The sequence below is a fragment of the Nematostella vectensis genome, chromosome 10, assembly GCF_932526225.1.
Source record: "Nematostella vectensis chromosome 10, jaNemVect1.1, whole genome shotgun sequence".
Taxonomy (NCBI): domain Eukaryota; kingdom Metazoa; phylum Cnidaria; class Anthozoa; order Actiniaria; family Edwardsiidae; genus Nematostella; species Nematostella vectensis.
The window spans coordinates 14,698,733-14,724,354 of NC_064043.1; the positions used below are offsets into that span (position 1 = coordinate 14,698,733).

Sequence of the window (25,622 nt, forward strand, 5' to 3'; positions counted from 1 at the left end):
GGGTTAAGAGTCGTTTTTCTTTTTTTTTTCCTGTGGTAGTAAGCTATTTTTATGTTTAGTGTATCATTCACATAAATGAAAACGAATTCATACACTATCATAATTTGTGAAGGCTTTTTGTCCATGGCTTTATTCACTTTGCTACATAAACAATGTATGAATGTAGAGTGTAATTTTATTGGGTAGCCTGTGGAAAACACAGCATAGTCCCCAGTCTTCCCTTCCTGCTCTTTCATAACAAATGGCCGACACCGAAGAAAAGTCGATTTGAGGGCTGAACACAGTCCTTGTTCAGATGATTATAGCCTTTACTTTCGCATTTCTTACTGGTGCTTTTTCTGTGCTTTTGGTGCAAGCCTTTCTGTTGTACAAATGGTGGAGTTCTAAAGAGAGGGAAGCCCCGAAATTAATTGTTCAACATGAAAAAGTGGCGAACCCAAAGGTAGGTCGGTACTACCACGAACGGTCCTGGAACCGTCTTTGTTTTGACAGCTTTGGCTTGTAAATAAAACACTGCTTTACTATAGCAACTTGCATTGCCTTTTGAGTGATACCTTGTCCATCCTGTTCACTTTCATCTTTCATTTGAAGGCAAAAAAAATCCTTTATGTCTGCAGAACAAAGGGTGCCACAAATGATTTTCCAGGTCACATGTTTGAGCTTTTATGGTTCTGAAACGGAAGATCAAAAAGTTAAATGGGTGGTTGATTTATATGATCGCTTCTTTTGGGAATAGCAATAGTGTCCCCATGTGTCTAAGATAAACAGAGGTTATGTTTTACACCCGTCATTTGAGGACTTGTTTACTGATCATTCCGGCCGATTCATGGATTCAATTCCTAAAAGCCATCAAACATAACTCATACATCGAAAGTGTTTAAGTAAAAGTCGGCTTTCGCTCTTTTGCAGAAATTAAATCTTGTTCGCTATCTTTCTTATCTTTAATTTTTTGTATGGAGAAAATTTCGCGAATGAGAATTATTTTTCGTCTAAATGTAAACAAAGCAAGACAGACTATCGTGGCTTTAAGTGAATTAACTTATATCACAGGTAGCCTAAGCTCTATATGTACCTATTGATTTTACGGTAAACATAGGGCGAAAAAAAAATAGTGAAAAATAAAAAAACAACTTGTTGAAAAGACGTGTGCAGTCTAGTGTTGTGTTTATACTTTTTGCCTGTTTTTTGGCCGTATTAAAGCGCCTTTTTCAAGATTCACGATGAGAAATTTTAAACGAACGAAGGGAAAGGTAGGAAACTAATTTTCGACATACCTCATGCTCCGTCCTCAAAAACACACTTCCTCACGCTTAATCGTGCTCGAATCACGGCGACATCCTCACATCTCTGTTGTCAGTACGGCAAGAAAAATTGGCTAGGACTAATTTTCCCCGGCAGGGGATTTGTGTGCAAAATTTGCAGTCATTTGTTTTAGCTTGTCACCTTTTACATTAAATACAATCTGTATATTATTTATTTATTTATCTTTTACCTCCAGGTTTTTAATGACGTGTACATAGATGATGTTGATTATTTTCTCATTCCTCTCTTGTTATCTTGTTCAAGTTGGTTGCAGAATGTAAGAAGAATGGAGGTCCTAATGAACTCTCCTTTCTAAATCTTTTGATCCTGTTTATTTGGGAAGAATGGAGAGACACAGAGGCAGCCAAGAACTTTTGCCTCAGAAGGCTCAACATGGAGTTATCAGATTTGATGCGCAATAAGACCGCAGGGCGGGTGATAGAGCAAATTACAATACAGGACATCTCGCTTGGGTCTTCTCTACCAGTCATCAAAGGTAAGGGTGTTTTATAATAACCTTGGATAATGTTTTTTTTTTCTTTTTAATAGTTTGAAATGTGCAGCAATGTAATTAATTATTTCTGCAAATATAAGGGGAGGAGATGTAGGAAATTGATAAGCCCTACACAACTTGGAGACAAAGTGTGATAACATTGGAACCACTGTGAGTTAGCAGGAGTTTCGTAAGAAAAAGTGGGTCTGCCTTTATCAGGGGCGCTGCTGACAACGGGGGTGTAGAGGTCCCTTTAGTTCGCCAGTTTTAACCAGTGCGATTCACTACATGCAACAGGGTTTGATTCAATTTTATTAGTTGTGTATGATCCACGGTAAGAACTATAATACAAGGGATTTGATAAATCAACTTATATAACAAATATACAAAGATTGTAAAATCATTACTAAAATTCGTTTATAACTTACGTCTGATGTCTCTCCAAGTCCTCCTGAAAACTCTTAAAAAAACTCTGGAAAACTCTTTAGAAAACCTCCTGAAAACTCTGAGTAATTACTCTTTGTCTACACTTCGATCGACTCCACACTCCCTGACTTTTATCTAAAACATTCCAAAGTAACTAAGAATAAACGAAAATACAAAAGAACCAATTACAGTCTAGAGCTTTTAATCAATAATCAATTGCGAGACAGAACAAAAACAAACAGCCCTTTCTGTGGTTAGTTAACTATTTACACTTATACACGACACAGAGATGAATCTAGCCTTTGGCCTTTTGTAATTGAACTAGATTAAGTAATCGAATGTAGGAAGTGTTACATGTGTACAAATTATTTGAACCCTGTAATGGGAATTGAAGTTCAATATAATAAAAACTCCTTACTAGGACCCTGGATATTTATCAATCCCCTCTCATTGTATCTGGAAACAATTTCGCCTTGCTTATTTTTGCCATATTTAATTTTTAGGAGCATCTGTGGTGAACATAGAAACAAAAGGCCCCAATGGCAATCCCCATGAACTTGACATTGCTTTGGATCTGGAATATTCTGGAGGCTGCCATGTTGCCATTCAAGTGGACCTTCTCTTTAATAAGTCGGCATATTTTTCTGTTAAGATGGTGTATCTCAAAGGCCAGGGCAGAATTCGGTTCCAACAGAGCCCCTGCACTCACTGGTCGTTTTCTTTTTATGAGGTAAACCCTAAATGTGAAATTATAAATTGCTGTTTTTAGTTATTTAGTTACAAGACGAATAAAGTTGGTGGAAAACTCTTATCCCCCCTGGAAATTCCCAAAACAACAATTAATCTTTCTTTCCAGAACTGTCCCCCCCCCCTCCACATTACCGTAACTTCTGGATCCTACTTTACATGAACATTCTTGACTTAAAGCACCAAGGTTCAATGGCAAGCCCTTTCTACTTTACCTGATTTTTTCTGTCTATTGTTAAGTATTCTGGGAAGCTTTCTTTATTGTTGTATCTATTGTATCTATTGTAATGCGACTTACTTGTTTCATCTGTTGTTGTTATTGTTGTTTATTGTATACTCTAGGAGCCTGAACTTGAGTTTGAAGCTGAATCCCATTTTGAAGGCAAGACCATTCCTCAGCTTACTTCTCTAATTGTCAATCATCTGCGGCGATCAGTTTACAAGAAGCACACCCTACCAAGCTACAAGATTCGCTATGCACCCTTCTTCCGCCCCAACAAACCCCAAGATGAACAGCAGGAGATTCACCTTCACAATAGCCTTCTGACTGTCGGCAAGCTTGCTGTGGAGGTTGTCGGGTGCTCTAGATTGCCTGAGTTCGAGGGAGGTCTGAGTCTATACTGTTCGCTTTCTGTGGATGTGTTACCATGGAAACAGCTGGCTGAGAACAGTAGGGCTTTGTGGACATCCTACGAGGTATGTTATTAGTATGTAAGGTGACCCATTGGGGGAGGATTTGCTGTCTTTTATGCTCCAGGTTCAGACAGCAGTTTGCTCCTTTTCTATGTAAGGGCGCAAGATTGCCAACATGAGGTTACTCATCCTGTTTTAATTTATTTAAGCAGAAACAAGTGCTTGCTTGTGTAAAATGGTACAAAGCTAATATGTACGAATAAGCTATTTTTGTGTGTACAGTGAACTACAAAGTAATATGATCTTCTAAGAGCCAGTGAGAGAAAATTTCTAAGAGAATTGAGATTTAGAAACATCTTATGATAAATATTGGGAAGTTCCCAGAGACCATTTACCATATGTTGTTTTTTGGCATCAAGTAATTAACAAAAATATATGTTTCATTTTTTAGGTTGAAGTTACTAGAGAAACAAGCAGTATCTCCTATGGCATGACATTAATTAAGGAATACGGGAATACAGAAATGGACAAATTCATTATGGTTGATGTGATCACGCCTAAGTCGCCTGCCGACCTAGCAGGCCTGCATAAGGGTGATGTTCTTATCGCGGTTGATGGGCAGAAGATAGAATCTCTGAAACAGGCCGCTAAACTGATCAAGAACAAAGCCAAGTAAATTATTTTTTTAAATAAATGATAATGGACAAGTAATAGGGTTTGGTTATCAGAGTAAGTGCATGAATAGCCCAGCTTAAAATATGGATGAAAGCCCAGCTTGAAAAATGAATTAATAGTCCAGCTTGAAAAATGAATTAATAGTCCAGCTTGAAAAATGGATCAATAGTCCAAAAAAATACATGAATATTAAAAAAAATTGATGAATAGTCCAGAAAAATGGATGAATATTCATGTATGTATAGTCTAGAAAAATACATGAATATTCAAGAAAATGCACTAATAGTCCAAAAAATGAATGAATAGTCCAGAATGCATATATATATACAACCACAAAACAGGCTTGTAGAGATGAAACGGTAGTTCGCATGTTTTTTTGCCTACAAACCAAGATATATCCCGCTCTACACCTATGTATTGAGCACTGTTATATGAACGCCTGCACTCACGCATTTTATATATATATATATATATATATATATATATATATATATATATATATAAGACCATTTTGCCATTAAACCTTCACCTGGGTCAATTCGTTGGAGGATGCTGTTATATCCAGTTACTAGGCAACCAAGTAGTTAGGCAACTCTGGTCTTATATATATATAAGACCATTTTGCCATTAAACCTTCACCTGGGTCAATTCGTTGGAGGATGCTGTTATATCCAGTTACTAGGCAACCAAGTAGTTAGGCAACTGTCCACTAGGCAACCATTGGCTAAATATATGATTAAAACAAGCTAAAGAGCCTGTGTGCTGGATATTAATGTGCAATATGATGATTTGAGGTGTTCTTTATTTTAGGTTTTCTGCAACAATCCAGAGGCCTCCTTCTAAAATGCCACCCAAAGACAAAATAGATGGAACATCGGTGAAATGCAACATTGTTGCCTCAGAGAATGGAAACAGTAATCCTAATGAAGACTTTGTAGATATCATCATGGATGAATTGATCAAACATTCTGATATCAACACAGGGCGTGAACTAAGGCAAAGAACCGGAAAAGGTATGCAAGCCAAGCAAAAGACAAATGGCAAGTGAATCTTTGCTTTCACAGCACTAGATGATGAATAATAAGTAAACAACATGTTTTTTTACCAGGTTCAACAAAACAAAGAAGTTCCACATTATCAACAATATCACCAATAGAAACCAAAGAAACTTCCAAAAATGTCACAGAAGCAACAAGGTTAGTATGGAGGCTTGAAATAATATTGGGGCCACTTTGTAGTGACAGGCCCTCAAATTCATTGCCCCCCCCCCCTTCCTGTTCTGCTATCCAATAGCTACGTTAACATTTTTCCTACTGTATTTAACTCCCTGTGTAGCTCCTGTATAGGGCATAATTTGTTTTTTTATTACTATTAAAGGCCAATAAGATCATCAACAGTAGCAACAGATGGAAAACCAGAAGTCTCCAAAGCTCCAGAAAGATCAAGGTCTATCAGTCCAGAGTCAAAACCCTCAACCCCTAAACTCTCAGAAACTGGTGTATCAAAAGATGATGCAGTACCTATGAGTTTTCTTATTAGACCATCAACATACAGTGAAAGGCCCGGAACAAGGAAGACACGAGAGGTCCCATCTAGCTTGGTAGGGAATACTGCAGTGTCATATGACTGTTACAACAGTAAACTTGCATTTCTCCATTTTGGGGAGGTTTGACCTTTCTAATAGCAAGTGCTTATATAACTGAGATAATATTCGTCTCTATTGTTCAAATAGTGCTTTTAAACTTCCTAGCCAAAACAGCCCTCAAAATACTGAGTGGGGGAGGCACGATTCAATTCAAAAATACTTGTAGGCACAGCCACACCCTTGATTGTTATCTTCTTATAATGTTAGAAAAAACTGGGTGGGGAGGCCCTTGTGGCCCCTTGCTAGCAGTGTATAACAGGTAGAGTGGGAATATGTTTAGCCATCTGTCAAAATAGGCATCTTTTCCCAAGTACCCTATACTCTATGAGAGGTGTGTTGCCGCTAAACAACAATGATATTTAATGGATCGATGGCTCTGTATTTATTTACATGACGCTGCAAACATAAAATAATTATAGAAATCAAATTAATTACAATTTATACAATGTAAGTTCACCTGTGTTTGTGTAAATTCATCTTCAATCAGCAATAAACAAGTGTTAAAACAACATAGATAGACAATCCGATAGTCCCGAGTCTATGCTTGAACAGTTATAAACACTATTCTATTCTATAAGTGTCAATTAAAATGCAGTTCTTACCAATCTATCCCAATTACTTCGCTGATCTTCATTGAAGTGAAACCCATGGCGTCTCGGCAGTCACATGACCACCATCTGACAGGGAGCTGCGTGTCTGTCCGCAACATTGAAACATTTTAAACAATAGAACCTGGATTTACAATGCATCATCAAATAAAAAACATATAATAAATGTACCATTGCAAAGAGAGCATTTTTTTGGTATGAAGAGTAAATAATTGAGATTACAGTCTCATTATCTCATCATCTATTCAAGAGGCTAATTAGCTATACCTTGTTGCCAGGAGCCAGCATGGAATGAGACCATCATCTTTGATGTGGAGAAGAAGGATAAGTACCTGAACGTGTGTGTGTGGAGCAAGTCACAGGACAAGCTGGACCTTCTCTTGGGATATGTGAGTTTCATGTGTCATTCATACTGCATGCTCTACCATGCCTTGTAGCCTTGCAAAGTGTGTTCCCCCTTAATATTGTAATATTGTATTAATATTGTGATATACGAAAGTGTGATGCATGCAAGCCACATATATACTCCGCTTTACACCTGTGTACCAAGCACAGTCCTCTGAACACTATTCATACAGATATACCTTACTGTGTACAAGACCATATTAGGTGGGTGTCAGTTTGTCCTTCTGGAAAAAATCTATTGGGAACCATAGGTGTCCTAGTGTGTTAGCCCATCAGCATATGGGGCCTATCACCACAGGTAGCCCAGTGTGTTAGCACGTCAGCATATAGGGCCTCTCACCACAGGTAGCCCAGTGTGTTAGCACGTCAGCATATGGGGCCTCTCACCACAGGTAGCCCATTGTGTTAGCACGTCAGCATATAGGCCTCTCACTACAGGTGTCCTAGTGTGTTAGCCCATCAGCATATGGGGCCTATCACCACAGGTAGCCCATTGTGTTAGCACGTCAGCATATGGGGCCTCTCACCACAGGTAGCCCAGTAAGTTAGTGTATCAGCAATCAGCATATAGCGCCTCCACCACAGGCGGCCCAGTGTGTTAGCGTGTCAGCATATGGGGCCTCTCACCACAGGTAGCCCAATGTGTTAGTGTATCAGCATATGGGGCCTCTCACCACAGGTAGCCCAGTGTGTTAGTGTATCAGCATTTAGGGCCTCTCACCGCAGGTGGCCTGGTGTGTTAGCCCATCAGCATATGGGGCCTATCACCACAGGTAGCCCAGTGTTTTGGCAGAGCTGTGTATAGGGCCTCCAACCTCTGCTAAAATTGTCTTGACTCCCAGTTGAGACTGGAGAGTTCTCTGCCCTGAATTTGACTTGTTCGACATACGCGGGCTTACTAGAAGCTTGTGTTTCTTAGCTACCGGATGGCCATTCTTAATGCATATAAGGTTTTTTTATGTGAAGCACATGGTTAATACTGTGGAAGCTATATAAATAATATATCTGTATACTTGTATTGCAACACATCCTAGGACACCCTCCTCTTCTTAGCTTCTCCGACATGATTATTGATCCCCTGCATTCACTTGCTTTCAGATCACAGTCCCCCTCATGGATGCTGTTGTGCAGTGTCAGATGGTTGGTGTAGGAAGACATGACCACACCTATGTCCTAGTGTCCCCCCATATTGATAGAATCATTGCCAAGTAAGACTTCCCCTTACTGACATATCCATCAGACCCATTTCCTAGTGTCCCCCCATATTGATGGAATCATTGCCAAGTAAGACTTCCCCTTACTGATATATCCATCAGACCCATTTCCTAGTGTCCCCCCATATTGATAGAATCATTGCCAAGTAAGACTTCCCCTTACTGACATATCCATCAGACCCATTTCCTAGTGTCCCCCCATATTGATGGAATCATTGCCAAGTAAGACTTCCCCTTACTGATATATCCATCAGACCCATTTCCTAGTGTCCCCCCATATTGATGGAATCATTGCCAAGTAAGACTTCCCCTTACTGATATATCCATCAGACCCATTTCCTAGTGTCCCCCCATATTGATAGAATCATTGCCAAGTAAGACTTCCCCTTACTGACATATCCATCAGACCCATTTCCTAGTGTCCCCCCATATTGATGGAATCATTGCCAAGTAAGACTTCCCCTTACTGATATATCCATCAGACCCATTTCCTAGTGTCCCCCCATATTGATAGAATCATTGCCAAGTAAGACTTCCCCTTACTGACATATCCATCAGACCCATTTCCTAGTGTCCCCCCATATTGATAGAATCATTGCCAGGTAACACTACTGACATCTTACTGACATTTTCATTAGACCTGTGTCCTAGTGTGTCCACCCCCCCCCCTCCCCCCCATATCGATAGATAGATAGATAATAGATGCCTTTTTAAATGAGGGATTCACTTAATATCACAATGATAATGTACGCATGGCCCTCAACAGAAACAGAAGAAATAAAAGCTATTTACAAATACTGTTTACAGCAAAACCTTTGACAAAACTATTTACAATAACATTCCTAATGATTTATAAAAATATTTTCAATGTTGTGATATATTCTCTTAGTTTTGTGGAGAAGGCGGTGATTGACTTGGCTTCTTTGCTTTCTAGTGGCAATGCATTCCACCTTTGAGCTGCCTCAAACTTAAAACACTTCTTCTTACTGACTTATCCCCTTGACCTTTGTCATGCCCCTTCCCCCCCTATCTAATTAGCCATTGCTAGGTCTCACTGTAGTAGGAACGGAGGGGATCATTTACAAAATATATTAAGTTTTGAAAAACATATTTTGAATTTAAGTCGGCCACAGCTTCGGGCACACCCAGGGCTTAAGGAAGAGTTGTGTGGCGGTGACATCAAGCTCATATTTCGCCACTCCCCCTCCCTAATCGGTAGCGAGGAGATGATCATAGACAAGCAGCAAGAACTTCTCCAAATCGCCTCACAGGTGCGGCACCTTTCCACATAAAGTCACACGCCCATCTCCTTGCTCCCTCCTTTTCTTTGTGTGCTAAATGTCCAGTACAAGGGGTCCAAGGCCTTCAATGCCCTCCATACTCCTTTGGACTGGACCTTTTAATGTAGATATTATATGAGATCTAAAATCCACAACCTCACCTCCAATAATAGTTTCTACTGCCCCCCCCCCCCCCCCCCTTCCCTTTGCATGAACTCCAGGGCCGCCCTAGTGCTTTTGACACGTTTAACATTATTGCTTTTCTGTTTTCAGCTTGAAGCAAACAGAGATGACACTAGTGAAAGGTGTGCTTGTTTGCTTGGTGAACGGTGGCCACCGCAGCCATTTGATCACCATGCGGACTCTTTTATTATATACATACTGAGAAATACTCACTGAAAAAATATTCAGTAAATTTTCGTTCGTTCACTGATCTCAGCAAATCAGGCAAACGACGTTTTTTTACCGTGAAGAAAAGTCGTTCGCGGTTCTGATTGGACGAACGATATTTTTAACTGCATTTGAATGGCTTCAATCTCAACGCGGGGATGTTTCTTTTGTTATTGAGCTCCATTTAGCGAGAGAATGAAGTTTTACTGTGAAAATTGAATACAAAGCGTTCAAGATGGAAGACAATAGATTTGCTACTCTCAATGACACTGTAGAGGATTATGTGGGAAGTCTTGAAAACAAGTATACAAAGGGGAAAAACAACATCATAGTCTCGTGCGTGACATTAGCGAGACAGATTCATTTCAATGTAAGTTTCTGTCTGTCTTCAACTGAACCGTCGAACAGCACAAACCTCGGAGCGTGACTTTTTGCAGGAGCATGCGCTTGGACTGGTCACTTGTAACACGGGCTCAAAATAACGCGCCATTGTTGTTCGTAATTCACTATTGTCCAGGAATCACTTAAGCATTTCTGTATACATTCCAAATCTTGCTCTCAAAATGATTTTTTTTTCTTAAAAATCTTTATTTCTTAATGAATTTTACGCCGATTGCAGCCAAATTTAGCGGGAAATGTCAAAAACTGCAAATAAACTACGTGAGAATGTTTTTAACGTATATATGACAGTTTAAACGATCAAATTGCTTAAATTTGTAATATGGCTATTTCAAAGAACATTGGATATTTTCTCTAAAATCTGCTGGATATCCAATTTTGTTATATATGCTTTTAAAGGATGTGTACAGTATACATATCAGTGTTTATGTTACAAGGGAAGAACCTGTGGTACACGCTCTGTGTATTGCGCAAACCAAATAAACGCGATAGATTCCTGTGATTTAATTTATTTCAAACACAGTGAATCAAAATTCATTTAAATACTATTGAAATCAATTCCTACAAATTCGATCTCTTGTTCATTCACTAGCCAAATACTCAAACTTGAACAAGATTTGTTTTTCAGTCACGAATTTTATTAACAAAATGTCATAATGCACAATACAGTATGCGTAGTACTGAGCCCTGAAACTCTTATGTGGTATCATAATTTTGCTTATTTCGTCATATTCCCCAATTTTCAAAATGAATTTATCATGCTACCCATCTAAGCTAATGTTCATGGAACACACCGAGAGTTGAGATAGTGTGGTACAAAGCCTGCATGTTTTAGTAGTTCGGTTTCAATAATTGTAATTTTATGCAATTTCACAAATTTGTGACTAATTCACCGAAGTCTAGCTCCGCGAATCTAAGCTTGATTTTAACAGTTTAAGATAATAACAAACCTTTTACATCACGAAATAGGATATGTTTATACATTCTTTGTTTTCTACCTTTCAGATTCCTTAATTCACAAATGTAATATTCCGTCCATGGCTCTTTTACCTGATTTAATCGCATATCCCAGAGATTCAAAAGTTGAGAAACGCAACATAAAATAGCCGAATTGCTAAATGAACTCTATAGATACCTTGCAATAGCATAAGACATAGACATTCTATGAAAAAAGGCCTTCCTGTGTGCGTAAAGCATATAAATTGAGGTCCAAAAGTTCAACATATTTGTAAACATCGTGAGTTAACTTCGCTACTCGGCCCTAGACATGGGATGTGATGCGCATGCTCAGACAGAAAGTCACCATGTTCGTAGCCTCTGCAGCCAAGTCTAATAAAATTTCATGTAATAAGCTTATTACATGACATTTTATTAGACTTGTTATTATAAATTTCTCAGTATGTATATAATAGACAAAAAACAGCATGGAAAGTGCTTTGTACAGTTTTTATTCACTCGTTGTTTTGTATTAAAAAAAACTCGTTAATAAAGTGAATGTATGTAGTATACCCTATTTATGAAATTGATTTGAGCTATGCTTTCTGCATAATATAAGATGCATAGATAAGGAGACTCAGGGCCGTAGCAGGGGGTGGGGCACTGGGGGCATGTGCCCCCCCCCCCTTCCCAATATTTTCAAAAATTATAAGGAAATGACCAGTAGAGGCGTGGCAGTTCATGTGGGTCTTACATGCCGAACTAACCAATTAGTGTACCTTATCCTTTGCAGCATGGAACAGCGCGTAGAACATCACTTCGTATTGACTGAATTCTACTTTCCTACACGGTGTAACTACTGCAGCAAAAAGGTAAACAGCAAAGGCAATGATTTGGGTGAAAATTGAGTGATGTTTGTGTGATTCGCACAGAAAATCACGTAAAACACACAGGTGATTTAAGGAGATTGCTTGGTAGCCCGCAGCAGGCTGCTAGCGCATTGCAAGCGGGAGGGAGGACTGCAGCTTTCACTTATTCGTGTCTTTCCCTTCATGATAGGTGTGGACCAAGGTAGCGTTCTTGTGCCGGAATTGTGCGCTCATTTGCCATAAGAAATGTTTGGATAATTGCAAGCGCTTTAGTAGTTGTCTGAGGTATGTCTCGCGTCACGAAGTCACACGGCTTCGGTGTTTTCAGTAGCCTGCTAGCCGGCTCTCCAGTGGGTTAATTCGGAAATTTTTGTTTTTGGGATGTCGGGATTCCTGTGGCGACCTTTCCCTCTCCCCCCACTCTTTTTTTTTCCGCCACGGGGATCCTGAGCAACGAAAACACACAGGAGAGTCGGCTGGCAGGCTATGTTTTCAGCTATTCAAGACAAACATATCCGCAATCATCTTACATTCGATTATGTTTTAGATATTGTCTATAAGGATTTTACATATCTTTAAACAGACACACCGAAAAGCATAACCACAAAAGAAAAAGCACCACATGCTAAGAATGGGCAACGGGGAGAAAATGTTCCATTTTATGTAATGGCTTTGGATGTTGCGATTGGTTCATATAAAATAGATAAAGTGTTTTTTATTTGCTTCGAATAAGAGGAATCGCATAGTGGAAATGATCAAACAAGTCTATATTGAGGTCACTCACTGTCACTTAATATTCTTGCTACGGGCCTGTCCAACCACACCCAAATCCATCCCTTTCCATCCTTCCTTTTTTAGAAGTTCTAAGGAGAAATCCCGGTGGTTTTCCAAGAAGCCCCCACTTTCATCAGAAAGTGAAGAAACTAAGCCGGAAGTGTCGTTACCGGAAATGTCCTCGCCAAACGAACCGGAGGCCCCTGGGACAGATCAAGCATCCTCATCAAATGTCGACCAATCAGAAACATGCGAGAAAGAGAGGGATGGGGATCAAGGCGCAGAGGAGGCGAAGGTTGTGTACAAGGACGAAGGCGCCACAGTGAAGGTAAGGCGTGATAAGGAGAATAGACATCACAGTGAAGGTAAGGTGTGATAAGTAGAGAAGACATCACAGTGAAGGTAAGGCGTGATGAGGAGAGAATACATCACAGTGAAGGTAAGGTGTGATAAGTAGAGAAGACATCACAGTGAAGGTAAGGTGTGATAAGGAGAGAAGATCATAGTGAAGGTAAGGTGTGATAAGGAGAGAAGATCATAGTGAAGGTAAGGTGTGATAAGGAGAGAAGACATCACAGTGAAGGTGAGGCGTGATGAGGAGAGAATACATCACAGTGAAGGTAAGGTGTGATAAGGAGAGAAGACATCATAGTGAAGGTAAGGTGTGATAAGGAGAGAAGACATCACAGTAAAGGTAAGGTGTGATAAGAAGAGAAGACATCATAGTAAAGGTAAGGTGTGATAAGGAGAGAAGATCATAGTGAAGGTAAGGTGTGATAAGGAGAGAAGATCATAGTGAAGGTAAGGTGTGATAAGGAGAGAAGATCATAGTGAAGGTAAGGTGTGATAAGGAGAGAAGACATCACAGTGAAGGTAAGGCGTGATAAGGAGAGAATACATCACAGTGAAGGTAAGGTGTGATAAGGAGAGAAGACATCACAGTAAAGGTAAGGTGTGATAAGAAGAGAAGACATCATAGTGAAGGTAAGGTGTGATATGGAGAGAAGATCATATTGAAGGTAAGGTGTGATAAGGAGAGAAGACATCACAGTGAAGGTAAGGCGTGATGAGGAGAGAAGACATCACAGTAAAGGTAAGGTGTGATAAGAAGAGAAGACATCCAATAAAGGTAAGGTGTGATAAGAAGAGAAGACATCATAGTGAAGGTAAGGTGTGATAAGGAGAGAAGATCATATTGAAGGTGAGGTATGATAAGGAGAGAAGACATCACAGTGAAGGTAAGATGTGATAAGGAGAGAAGACATCATAGTGAAGGTAAGGTGTGATAAGGAGAGAAGATCATATTGAAGGTTAGGTATGATAAGGAGAGAAGACATCACAGTGAAGGTAAGATGTGATAAGGAGAGGACACGCCACAGTGAAGATAAGGTGTTGGTTTATGCTAAGTAGCCCTGCGCAATTCTTGCAGAGCGAACCCAAGTCGCCGACAAGGAAAAGCAAGCTGAAACTGTCTTTAACTGAAAAGATAAAAAAGGGCGCGTCCGAAGACGAGGTCCGGTTATCGGACATGGAGGTGGCGTCCATGCAAGTCCGAGAGGTAACGTGATTCGTCAGCTTTCTGGCAGGATGTGGTCTCCCCATTTGAATGCCTCAATGCATTTTTTTTTTTATTTGGGGATGCTTGCTTCCATCCTTTACTTAGTTTTACTTAATTCTTTCTGTTAGGTTGGTCGCGAGCTGTTTTCCAACTTACCCTTTGAAGCACGAAAAAAGAAACTACAAGAGATGGTAATGTATATGCTATATGGCCGTCTTTCGCTCTATGCGGCAAATGCGTATACGCACACACAAACAAACAATATGTACCGCAAAACTATACACCTATTTCGTAAATAAGGTTGCAACGGAGAATCATCGACGGGTCTCAAATCGACGACCAAATTACCAGGGGCGTAGCCCCTGGTAATTTGGTCGTCGTAATTTGGTAGTCCCTTTGAGGCCCCCTACTGTTAAAAACCTTGGCTACGCCGCTGATTACTGTAGACAAACTTCTTGAGTAGGCGAATTGCCCTGAGGATTTACGTGACGTTTTGAGTTTTAAGATGCCTTGGAGCATGGTAGCTGACAATTGGATGGGGTAGGTGGTGGCTAGATTCCTGTCAATCCCCCCCCCCTGCTTTCATACTCGGGGATCCAGCGCTCTCTTTCCTTGATCGCGAGTATCAAACCGGGGGTCTTGACAGCAACCAGTACGCTGGTTCGAGTTTCGAGTCTACTTATCCCGTTGCCGTGATCTGATTTCAGATGGCAAGGCTTCAGGTCGAGATAGATGAAGAGAATGAGACAAGAACAGAACTGTACAAGAACAAGAAGACTTCGAAGGACAGGAAGCAGAAGAATTACATGGACACATTGATCGTAAGTGAGCATATGCACTTCTAAATCACGGGAAAACCAAATGGCGATCAGTGGTTGCAGCGTCAAATTGCTCGCGGCAATTTGCTTTTGTCGCGAGCAATTTCTTTTTGCCGTATTAGTATTTGAAATAAAGCTGGTCAATTATAATTATATTTCCCTTGTTGCGTCCAGCAGCATTCATTATTTTTCAAAACGCAAGCTCGACTGGGGCCTTCGTATGGGAATGTGCATATTCCCAGAAGAATTACATGTACACATTGGGAACCTGGGAAATTCGAAATATAAGCTTGACTCGGACTCTCGCCATTTATTAAATTGTTCGTGTTCGGTTCAAGTTCGGTTTGACGTATAACAAGGACTAAATTGTCTCCCTTATTTAACACAAAAAAGGCCCATGGTTTTTTTTTTTCTCTTTTCTCGCAGACCAAATCAGAAGAGCGGAGCCAGGCGCTTGCGATGCTTATGTTACAGTACTGCGCGGGGATGCAAAGCTGTGCCGATGCCGAGGAGGAGGAGAGCTGCCAGTTGTAGTATCTTGAGCAACGGTGTTGGCTGTACCCTAGACACATCTAAGGAGAGCAGTGTTGAAAATACAGCTAGCATAACTCAGACACATCTTAGACTAGTGATGTACATAATATTGTCAATTTAAACTACAACTCTGACACTTAAGACCCTGTCAGACGTAGACTTTTCGTCTGCAACATGTCTCGCAAAAACATTTTTGCAGGTCGCACGCGCCCTGTCACACGTGAAGTTTTTCATGCGATTTGAAGTTTTTTGTAGAAAGTAGAGTTCTACTTTCGTGCGACTTAAAAGAAAGAAAAACAAGTTGCAAAGGGGGTGTCACACGTAAGAAAACGCGCGTGCGACTTGCAATTATTGTTTAGCGAGACAGGTCGCAAGAGAAAAAACGGCCTTGAAAGCCCTAAAACTGTGTTGGTGGCACCGTGGCTATTTCTTTTTTTGCACTACTGAAAATTTATCATTACGCAACAACAGAAGCATAAATATTTGTAATTCTTATATTTATCGAAATATTTTACTCTCCAAGACACTGAGGTGTGGGCACGCTGAACTTAGTATATCTGTCGGTAATTATTTTCTTTATTATAAATAAAGGTACAAAATGTGATCGCGCAAAATACCCAAGAAGTCGTGTCCTTTAAACCAGAGTCTTTTACCAAAAACTAGTATTTTTCTAGCCGAATTTATCGTAATTTGTCTTTATTATAATCAGTTTTAATTAATACTGGGAGTCGAGGTCTAAATAAAGACAGTATCGATTACCACTAAGAATTGTAGCTATAGACAGCATATATACTAAAAACACAGATTCACTTATGTACAGCCTCATTTCTTTACTTATCGCTAATGTACAACCTCATTACGATATTTTAGTGAACAGCTTCGGTCAGCAGACGCGTCAAAATATTTTTCCATGTTGGAAAATTAATTTATATTTGGCTTATTTGACAGTTATAGTCATGAGTGGCACGTGGTGAAATAAACTTATAAACGTCCGCAGGTCCGTGCGATGGTTGCCTATGCCTATTTCTTTATTTCCTAAGTGGGGTGTCAAGTTCACCAAAGAAGAATTAGGTTCCTTGGTGGGATAGTTCTTTAAGGAAAAGACAGGGTCTGTCAATCCTCTGGGTCAACATTTGGGTCTTACCGTGAATTTGTGACACTGAAAAATAGGACAAATTTAAAGGTGGGCATTTTTTTATCCAATCGCAGGCTCTTTTGCCGTGACGCGGTGATGAAGCTGGGATCTCTCCCCCCTCCCAGCCCACATACAAAAGCCAACATCTTTCCCCGTAGACATCTATATTTTTTTTAAAGTTTTAGCAATAAATTTAAAAAAAAAATAGAAAATAAAACTTCGCGAAACCAGCAGTACAGTCCATACAAAATGGGAAAGCAAGCAGCAAGCTGATTTATTTAAAAAAAAGCATAAATTGTAAAAAATTAAAGTGCGACTTCAATAACTAACAAATAGAAAGAAAATTGACAACTATTCGTGAATAATATAAGCTCGAGAAAATACTTTGCCGCCACCGAGATATGTCGCGTAAAGCCTCGTTTGTGAGCTCACTCGATAAGAACTGGGGTTGACGCGAGATTTACTTCCGTTTCCGGTTCCCGTGATTCGTTGCAGAAAATTCGCGCCTTCTGATTGGCTGATTATAAAGCAAGCGGGCTTCTTGAAATATCAAGAGCTGCAAACGTTCACTTCGTTCACCACATCGCGACTAGATTCGAACAGTGCTGTCGTATCTAGCTAAAGAACTTGCCAAAAAACTTCACGAACGTCAAAGAAAACTTCAAGGTATACACTTGAATACCTAGCTACTCTAAAGTGAAAGCTTAGAAGTAGATTCTTGTTTCTAAGACACATTTTATAGTCACGAAATTGAATACACGAATTTAGGATTTTACCAATTTGATTCAAATACTTTTTTAAACATGTCGCTGGCATTTGGAGGCGCTTACCAGTTTTCAAATAACTCGAACCAAGAGATTGAGGAAAATAATACCTTTAAAAAAGCTAGGCTTGAAGATGGACAAGTGAAACTCACGAAGCGGGCGGCTTTGGGAACCATCACCAACAACGCGGGAGTGAGAGTGCAGCCACACCGCGCTGCCAAGGTTGGTCAATTTTCAAACTCAAAAAACGAGTATTTCAATTTTCATAAGAAAGATAGAGTATCAGCTCTGTAAAACAGATGCATTTTGTCAATACTGCTTTATTTTATTGCGTCCTCAGGTTGCCGTCTCTGGAAATGGAGGCCCAGTATTGAAGAATGACGAAAACGCGTTTAGCCGCGCTGGCAAATCCGCCTTCTCCATTCCCAACACTGCTCAACAGAGCTTCGCTATTCACGTTGACCAACAGCCAAACATCTCGAATTCACAAAAAGCTACAAGTCTAACTCAACAAGAGCCGGCCTTGAATCCTGCTGTAACTTCATTATCACGACCCGCACTGACGAATGTCTTCGTTGCGAGCGATGAAGGAAGCCTTGGTAAGCGAAGGCTCGAATGGAGGCTTTTCATTTCACAAAGCTGTGTCCTGTGTAATTCGTCTTTCTGACCTAAATTTTCTCGTGTGGTTTCTCTCTCTAGAATCTCCTATGGTCATTGACTCGGATTTTAGTAGCGACGATGAAGACATTGCAAGCAGCAGCCCGAGCAGAGACCAAATTCACAACATCGACTCGGTAGCCGCCGACCCCATCCTCGGTGTACCCGAGTACGCGTCCGACATCTTCAAGTACCTCAAACAAGCAGAGGTAATACGCTGGAAATTCTGAACTTTTCTCTTCATGGACACGTGTTTGTGATGTTGGTAAATCTGAATGTAAAATTTGAATTGTTTTACTCAGTGTTCATTGATTAATCGTTTCAAACGAATTTCATACACAACAAAATCCATTTAGCATATGTAATTGATTGATTTGGAAATTCAACGTACTTTTCAACTTTTGCGAGTAGAAAACCCGTCTTTGAATACTGTAACTCTATTAATGTTTTTTTCAGTAATTGGGCTTCCTCGTACATTTTAAAATGATGCATTTTGAATTGCAGCTCAATAACAGGGCCAAGCCAGGCTACATGCGGAAACAACCCGATATCAACAACAGCATGCGAGCTATCCTTGTCGACTGGCTGGTGGAGGTAGCTGAAGAATATAAACTCCTTCCCCAGACCCTATACCTCACAGTAAACTACATAGACAGATTCCTGTCTGCTATGTCGGTGCTGAGAGGCAAGCTACAACTTGTTGGTACAGCTTGCATGCTTCTCGCCTCCAAGTTTGAAGAGATTTACCCGCCAGAGGTCTCCGAGTTTGTATACATCACAGATGACACTTACACAGCCAAACAGGTACTTTTATAACTTATGCTTATCTTAAGTTTAAAATTGTTATGCCAAGGTCATCCTTGGTGAAGAAAAACCATAAACATTGGAAAAATCATCCTTTTTTTAGGTTTTGAAAATGGAACAACTGGTTCTAAAAGTTCTCACCTTTGATCTGTCTGTACCAACCATTCTCAACTTCCTGGAGAGATTTATCAAAGCAACCAATGTACCAGAATCTATGGCTCCCAAAGTAGAAGCTCTTGCAAGGGTATGTCACATTATAGATTATAGCAACATTACTATGCTTAATTTAGATCATCTGTCAGCAATGGAAAGTTTGCTCACAGGTATGTCAAGGAAAAGTCTTTATCACTCACTGGTGAATTAATCATGTTTGCTGTTTATTTTAGTATCTCTGCGAGATCTCACTACTGGACAGTGAGCCCTTCCTGAAATATCTTCCTTCGACAATTGCTGCATCAGCGATCGTATTATCTCTTCATACATTAGGACTATCATACTGGGTAAGAGCCAGCTGGAATATGTGATTCTTCTGGCTTAGGGAAGTTTATTTTAAATGCATTTGGAACTGTGAATTCCAGGGTTTTGTTTCTAAGTTTGCCTAAATTTCCAGTGTCATTGCCTCTGTCACACTTTTTTGGGGGTGATGTTACTTGTCTTGCAAAATTTTATTGTCATGCATAGTCACTTAAAATTGCAACTTCTCATTTTTCTTCAGAACAATACTCTGAGCCACTACACTGGATTTGAGCTTCATGACCTCCAAACATGCATACAAGATCTGCACCGTAGCTTTGCCTATGCACCCAACCACCCCCAGCAGGCAACAAGAGAGAAGTACAGGAGTGCAAAGTAAGTACGCTTTGTTCTACATATCTCTACATATTTGGGTTTATTTCTATGACGCATGGTTCAGGTTGTTAAAGGCTTTCTTGAGTCATTATTTATTTTTGCAGTGAAAGCCTTGTTTGTTTGAGTTTGGGTATTTTCAAATATCATTTTCTTTTATTTCAGGTTCCACAGTGTGTCTAATCTCTCCCCACCTGACTGCTTGCCATTGGCATGAGAATCAAATTGCGTATAGATTTTTTACAATCCTAATACCATTTTATAGTATAGATAGAAACATTTTATCGTAATATTAATCAAGTGTAAAACAAGTCTTTTATTGTGTTGAGTTTTTTACCCTAGCTTTTGCTTGTTTTTAAATGTATTGTAAACAATTATATTCACAATATGATGTACATATTATATGGTTTAGGGAACTTTTAATCTCTCCAAAAGAAACTGCATTTGAAATGCAAGTATGGCAGAGAAATCTTTTGAAAAATGTTTTGATAAATAATTCCCTATTCAGTGATTTCATACTATCTTGCATAACTTGTTTTATTTTCTAAATGACAGTCATATAGTTTTAAATTATTTTTTAGTGAATTCTCAATGATACTGTTTAAACATGTCACCTATTGCCTATGCTTTATGATAACAGATGACAAAGTTATGCTGTTTTTTTTTTTACCATGTAGATTCCATATCCCAAGAGGTATTGTTCACCCATTGTAATATAATCCTGGATTGTACAGTATTTATAAATAAATGTGTAAATAATAACTTGGTTTATTTTCTTAACATGTTAAAGGGTATCAGCTAGAGTGAGTTTTCAAAATCCTGAGTAGCAAAATGTAATTGTTTAAGTTTAATGGTCAAGCGATAACAAATAGCACAAAGACATTACAGTGTATTAGTACTTAGTAAACAAAATAGTATTTCACTTGTTTTTGATAATCACTCTAATGAAATAGCTTTTGATCGGCAATATTATTACAATGAAAAATATGGGACAGTGACCAGTCAATATAATCATTGATGTAAAAATATTTCTTTATTAGTATCTAGGGGAGGGCTGAGCTGGCCCCCCTTTTTTCATATATTTGGCTTAAAATCAGCAAGAACTATAACTGTGTATTTACACAGAACAGCAATAATCTGGCCCCTCCTTTCTTGAGACCCTTGTTTTGGCCCCTCACCCATGGGGGGGGGGGTAGTTCATTCCTCGGACGCTCATTGGCTGAGGCCTTTATCTAAACAGAGCTAAAAGCTTTCCATGGTTGTCAGCGTCGGATTACCTAAGGGATGCCGTCGTAGGACCGTATAAAAAATGGGGAGGTAGAAGCCGCAGTCAGATCTTGTAAACCTTGAGTTTGTAACAGCGAAGTAAAGCCCGGTACCTGTACCGCCCCCCAACTACAGTCTACTGTCGTTGTTACACTTGCCTTCTTCATTTTTCAGGATAGATTTCTCTTATAGCTACATTGAAGCTGAAAATGAAATGAAGTAAGGGAAAACACGAAATCTCAAGCCCCGGGGGGACCCTCTAGAAAAGTAGACGGGGTGATCGTCACATCTTTTAGGGTATTAAATTTCAACCAGCTCCCATCCCATAGGGGTTGTTGAAGCATTTTTCCGATTTTGCCACAACTCTAACTCACATCGTTGTGCTGGAGCATAACATACTGATGCTGTCATTGTTGCTGTTTTTTTTTTTTCTGAAGAACGGAGAGGCGTGACGATGTATGGTCATTCCATGCCAAAATTCGGTGGATAACCCAGAATACTTTGTAATATGTTATGTCAAGATGGTTCCAGCCAAGCCTTTTAAGGAGTAAGCATGTTTGAAGCTCTTCAAAACCAGTTATATGATGCCTGAATATCGTTGCGGCTGTCGTTGTGTTCATTAATTTGCTTTTATTTGTTTTTATTTTGGTTTTGGGTGCTTCTCACGGGCGGTACAGGCCGGGTTGGGGGACAATTTGTTAAGATAGATTTTTTTTACATCAACATAGAAATCCTCCATATTTCTTTTTAGAACTTATGACAGTAGGCTTGGGCTGCCTGTGGTGGCCCCAGGGGTGGCCCCACAGCCACACCAAGCCCGCCCATCCCTCACTTCAGACAGCCAGCGCACCAATCCCCTCCCCCTTCACACGCTATTTCAATCAGATAAAGTTTCGAAATCCAGAATTTCAAACTGGTGGTGCAAGCTCTATACAACCGATTGCCCCGAACCCCTTTCCCGTATTTTTTGGACCACTCCGCAGCCCTTTCCATTGGACTTCTAGCTTGCTTTTCACTGCTTGCAACTCTACATTGATTCTTTTTCATCAGTGGCTCTCGACTATTAATAGTCAACTTGCGGTAAGAAACCACTTGATTTTTTGGTAACAAAATCGCGTGCGCTCAAATTTGGCGGCAAAAGATTCCGCGTTCCGCGCTTACAAATCAGCCTGAAACTTACCATGTCAGAAAGGACTTATTTTTTATCTTTACTCTTAGGCGTACGGACAAATCGATTTCTATGTTGATTTTGACACTCAAAAAGTCACGTTATTTTCTTAGTCGCTGCATTTGGTGGATGTTCGAGTTATTGGTAATCAACATATAACTGCTTATCGTCTGATTTTCTACTTTTTTTATCATCAACTTTACATCCACGTAAGCGCATTTTTTTCAGTTTTCCTATTTCTCCTTCATACTTTGTTGCAATTGGTAAAACAATATTGAGTGCTTTTTAAAAACCCGTGAAATAGTAATACTTTTTTTTTATTTAGTACTAATATATCGTACTGTCTTTGTTTTCTTTTGTTCTGGCTTGACTATTGCACTTTAACAGTTACATTTTGTTTGTTTTAAATTCACTCTAGTCGCCCCAGGCGCTTTTTTAATCATCACGTTATATAATTTAGTATTACTTTCCCCAAATTTGCGTCAATCCAATTCATGTTAATGAACCCACTATGCGCCACGCACCAAGTTAATATTCTTGAAAACATCAATAAGTTTGAGAGAATTTGATAGAGAGAGAGAGAGAGAGAGAGAGAGAGAGAGAGAGAGAGAGAGAGAGAGAGAGAGAGAGAGAGAGAGAGGAGGGAGGGAGGGAGGGAGGGAGGGAGGGAGAGATATACTCGGGGCTTCTTGAGGGTTAAAAAAAGGGAACGAGCGCGGTGCCAAACACGCGCGCCATGTTCCTCTTTCAGGATAGCGTACATTCAATTCCTAGAAACGCTTTCTTATCGCACGCTTCAATTCTTAGAAACGCTTATTCCTAGAAACGCTTTCTTATCGCACGCAAAATAGGCGCAAGCATCAAACCTAGCATCCCGCGCCTTCTGGTCACTAGTCCCAGTTCCTCCCCGGCAGCCGCACGAGTCCTTTTTTTTGGTCTTCTTGATCTTCTACACATACATCCCACAGTCCTTTTCGGCCTTTGCACGTGCTTCTCCTGTTCGCGATGCGCAAACCTCGATCTCGTGCCCCGCACTTCTTTGACCGAGTTGTATCTATTGCGCAATCCTCTCGTGCCTTTGATGACTCGGCGTTTGATCAAAGCTTCCATGAAGTAATCGAATGTGTCCGTTGTAAGCACAGAGTGAATGTCCGCGTGCTTTACTGCGTAGTTATGAATGACAGCGTCGCGGTAATCTTCGTAATGCAGGAAACAGGTGTGAGGAATATCAATCACTCGACCAGGAAATATCACATAAAAATCCTTGTGAACTCTTTTCGAAGATCGCTTGAAATCGTGCATATCCAATTTATACCTTAAGGCTTGATCTACCTTTCCTTGAAAGTTCTTGGAGCTTTCTACTTCCACTACTTTAGGGGCCATAGAAAATGCCAAAGCTTTTCTGACCACGTCACTGTGAGGAACGAAAGCCTCTTCTACATTTTCTTCTCTGGAAATGCTCTCAGACGAGGCTGTTGCGCACAGTGCGTGCGCACAAGTCCCCTGAAGGTCGCTACATTCCTCGCAGCCATTCCTGTCTAACTTCTTGTCCTGTAAATCATTTTCTGGTTTACTTAATGAGCTGATAATTCGCAGTTCTAAATACTCTCTGCATTCATTAACCTGAGATCCAGACCTGATTCGAACATGCTCTGTCTCTTTAGCAAAAGAAGGACTCGATTTGTGGTCTGAACTTCCGCTTTTATCTTTACAAGGATGTCTGTTGTCAATGGCTGAGTAGTCTCTTCCTTTATTCTCATCTTCAGCAATGTTTTGGTTCATTACTTGCTGAGGAAATTGATTTTCATCGGTGTAGCTTGCGATACTATAACGCCTGTCGTAACAACCTCCAGTTTTATCGACATCACAAAGATCACTCGTTTGATCACAAACATCATCATCACCATCACAGTTGTCTTCAATAATGACTTCACTACCACCCTCCATGTTTTCCCCATCATTATCATCAACATCATCACCTTTATGATAATCATTACCATGACTATCACTATCACCATCACTATCACCATCATCATTACAACCATATCTACTACTGCCAATTGTATTGTCTCTTTGGTCACTGTGATCATCCGTTGGCTTAGTGCAATCATCGCCACCATTTTTCTTGTCGTCATGGTTACTGTTTATGTCCTCGTTTCCAGGGAGTTTCAAGCTTACCCCGGCTCTATCGCTTTCACTGAGTCCTCCTTTGATGGGTCTTAGCTCACACTGATCTATTTTCCTGTGTGTATAAACATTATCATTTTTCGTCATCTCTTCCTCCAGCCCATTAATTGTTTTAAGAGATCGAGCAACATCATGTTCATTGAAATCATCTCTCACCAGCTTGAAATCCAAATGTTCTCTCGTCACTGGCTGCAAATTATCGACTTCACTATTGTCCATTGCTGTATGAAAAGTGTGTCAGAATGCTCACTTATACAACGAGTTCTTTCTTGTAAAGAGCAGCCAACGTCCAGCAATCCCTGCTATTCTGTTTTATCAAAATACTCTGGTTCAGTGTGTGCCAAAGTCCAATACACTGAGCATGATATAATATATGTCGAAGTCTTATATCTCTTACCGAGATAAGCCGCTTTTAGACATAGCTATTGGCGATTCCAACGAATACTCACAAGCACAACAAAACCTTTGCCCCATGAGGCTCGCGTTATTCTTGGCTATATTAACTTCCCGTTTCTATCAAATATATGCTGGTTAATATGTCTACAAACGCTCTCTAAAAAGGCTTCCCGTGCTTGCGGAACAGCTGGTAAAAGCTTTACACGATTGGTCCTGTGTTTGACTTGGTTGACATGCAACCCCATTAAGTAATTTATGTTAAGTCAATTAACAGTGTTTAGTACGTTACCCGAGGTTTGGAACTTCATAGAAGAGTTTTGTGTCAGTTAATTGGTCGTCTTTTCGAAGCTTGAGTATAAATTTCCTTGAGCTGTAACTTAATCTTTTCTCACTTTCAACGTCATCTGTTTATAAGTAAACAATTAAATGCTATTGATGCTGAGAACTACGAGCCGGCTATTGGTCTTTTAGACAAAAATGTCCAAACTTAAAATACTGTCAAGCGAATATGTTTAGAATGCTAATCCTAGTTGACTTTGACAGTATTATCTACTCACAAAAGGAGACTGCAGGGATCCATACTACACATGAAAACGAGACAGAAATTAATCTTTGGCTAATATTTGATCTGGAGCGGAAACATTTTATTGACACACCGCACACTCGAGTATAGAGCTCAAGGCACAACTCGTG

General features: G+C 40.0%; 3 protein-coding genes across 5 annotated transcripts; 2 read left to right on the top strand and 1 right to left on the bottom strand.

The window, feature by feature from the left end:
- The first annotated feature begins 210 nt into the window (after window positions 1-210).
- LOC5509434 (PDZ domain-containing protein 8) lies at window positions 211-16,702 on the top strand. Of its 2 annotated transcripts, none has more exons than XM_048733325.1 (19): window positions 211-442; window positions 1,567-1,798; window positions 2,725-2,951; window positions 3,311-3,664; window positions 4,053-4,273; window positions 5,087-5,289; window positions 5,385-5,472; window positions 5,654-5,876; window positions 6,808-6,918; window positions 8,033-8,142; window positions 9,272-9,419; window positions 9,702-9,733; window positions 11,947-12,025; window positions 12,213-12,307; window positions 12,881-13,124; window positions 14,226-14,354; window positions 14,483-14,545; window positions 15,062-15,175; window positions 15,599-16,702. In XM_048733325.1, the coding sequence occupies exons 1-19, from the start codon at window positions 296-298 to the stop codon at window positions 15,704-15,706; spliced, it is 2,928 nt and encodes a 975-aa protein (XP_048589282.1). In that variant the 5' UTR covers window positions 211-295; the 3' UTR covers window positions 15,707-16,702. The 2 variants fall into 2 exon arrangements, with proteins under 2 accessions (XP_048589282.1, XP_048589283.1); XM_048733326.1 differs by having other exon boundaries at window positions 303-442; window positions 1,646-1,798.
- Window positions 16,703-17,403: 701 nt separating this feature from the next.
- LOC5509415 (G2/mitotic-specific cyclin-A) lies at window positions 17,404-20,674 on the top strand. 2 transcript variants are annotated; one of them, XM_032378346.2, is made up of 8 exons: window positions 17,404-17,827; window positions 17,946-18,204; window positions 18,305-18,471; window positions 18,767-19,066; window positions 19,170-19,310; window positions 19,453-19,566; window positions 19,782-19,915; window positions 20,078-20,674. In XM_032378346.2, exons 1-8 carry the CDS (start codon window positions 17,645-17,647, stop codon window positions 20,127-20,129), a joined length of 1,350 nt encoding a protein of 449 aa, XP_032234237.2. In that variant the 5' UTR covers window positions 17,404-17,644; the 3' UTR covers window positions 20,130-20,674. The 2 variants fall into 2 exon arrangements, 1 of the variants encoding a protein (XP_032234237.2); XR_004295291.2 differs by lacking the exon at window positions 20,078-20,674 and having other exon boundaries at window positions 19,448-19,566; window positions 19,782-19,893.
- A 936-nt stretch (window positions 20,675-21,610) lies between these two features.
- On the bottom strand, window positions 21,611-25,465 carry LOC5498277. The gene is made up of 2 exons (XM_048733327.1): window positions 25,219-25,465; window positions 21,611-24,840 (listed from the first exon to the last, which is right to left on the bottom strand). The coding sequence occupies exon 2, from the start codon at window positions 24,750-24,752 to the stop codon at window positions 23,166-23,168; it is 1,587 nt and encodes a 528-aa protein (XP_048589284.1). The 5' UTR covers window positions 24,753-24,840; window positions 25,219-25,465; the 3' UTR covers window positions 21,611-23,165.
- Between the last annotated feature and the right edge of the window lie 157 nt (window positions 25,466-25,622).

What these genes read in the sequence shown, in the direction of transcription:
- LOC5498277 (XM_048733327.1), bottom strand. Translation starts at nt 24,752, where the DNA reads ATGGACAATAGTGAAGTCGATAATTTGCAGCCAGTGACGAGAGAACAT.
- LOC5509434 (XM_048733325.1), top strand. Translation starts at nt 296, where the DNA reads ATGATTATAGCCTTTACTTTCGCATTTCTTACTGGTGCTTTTTCTGTG. An exon ending in TTCTCTACCAGTCATCAAAG is followed by an intron (nt 1,799 to 2,724) that starts GTAAGGGTGTTT and finishes TTTAATTTTTAG; the next exon opens with GAGCATCTGTGGTGAACATA. An exon ending in TTCTCCAAATCGCCTCACAG is followed by an intron (nt 9,420 to 9,701) that starts GTGCGGCACCTT and finishes TTCTGTTTTCAG; the next exon opens with CTTGAAGCAAACAGAGATGA.
- LOC5509415 (XM_032378346.2), top strand. Translation starts at nt 17,645, where the DNA reads ATGTCGCTGGCATTTGGAGGCGCTTACCAGTTTTCAAATAACTCGAAC. An exon ending in AGCCACACCGCGCTGCCAAG is followed by an intron (nt 17,828 to 17,945) that starts GTTGGTCAATTT and finishes TTGCGTCCTCAG; the next exon opens with GTTGCCGTCTCTGGAAATGG. An exon ending in GAGCGATGAAGGAAGCCTTG is followed by an intron (nt 18,205 to 18,304) that starts GTAAGCGAAGGC and finishes TTCTCTCTCTAG; the next exon opens with AATCTCCTATGGTCATTGAC.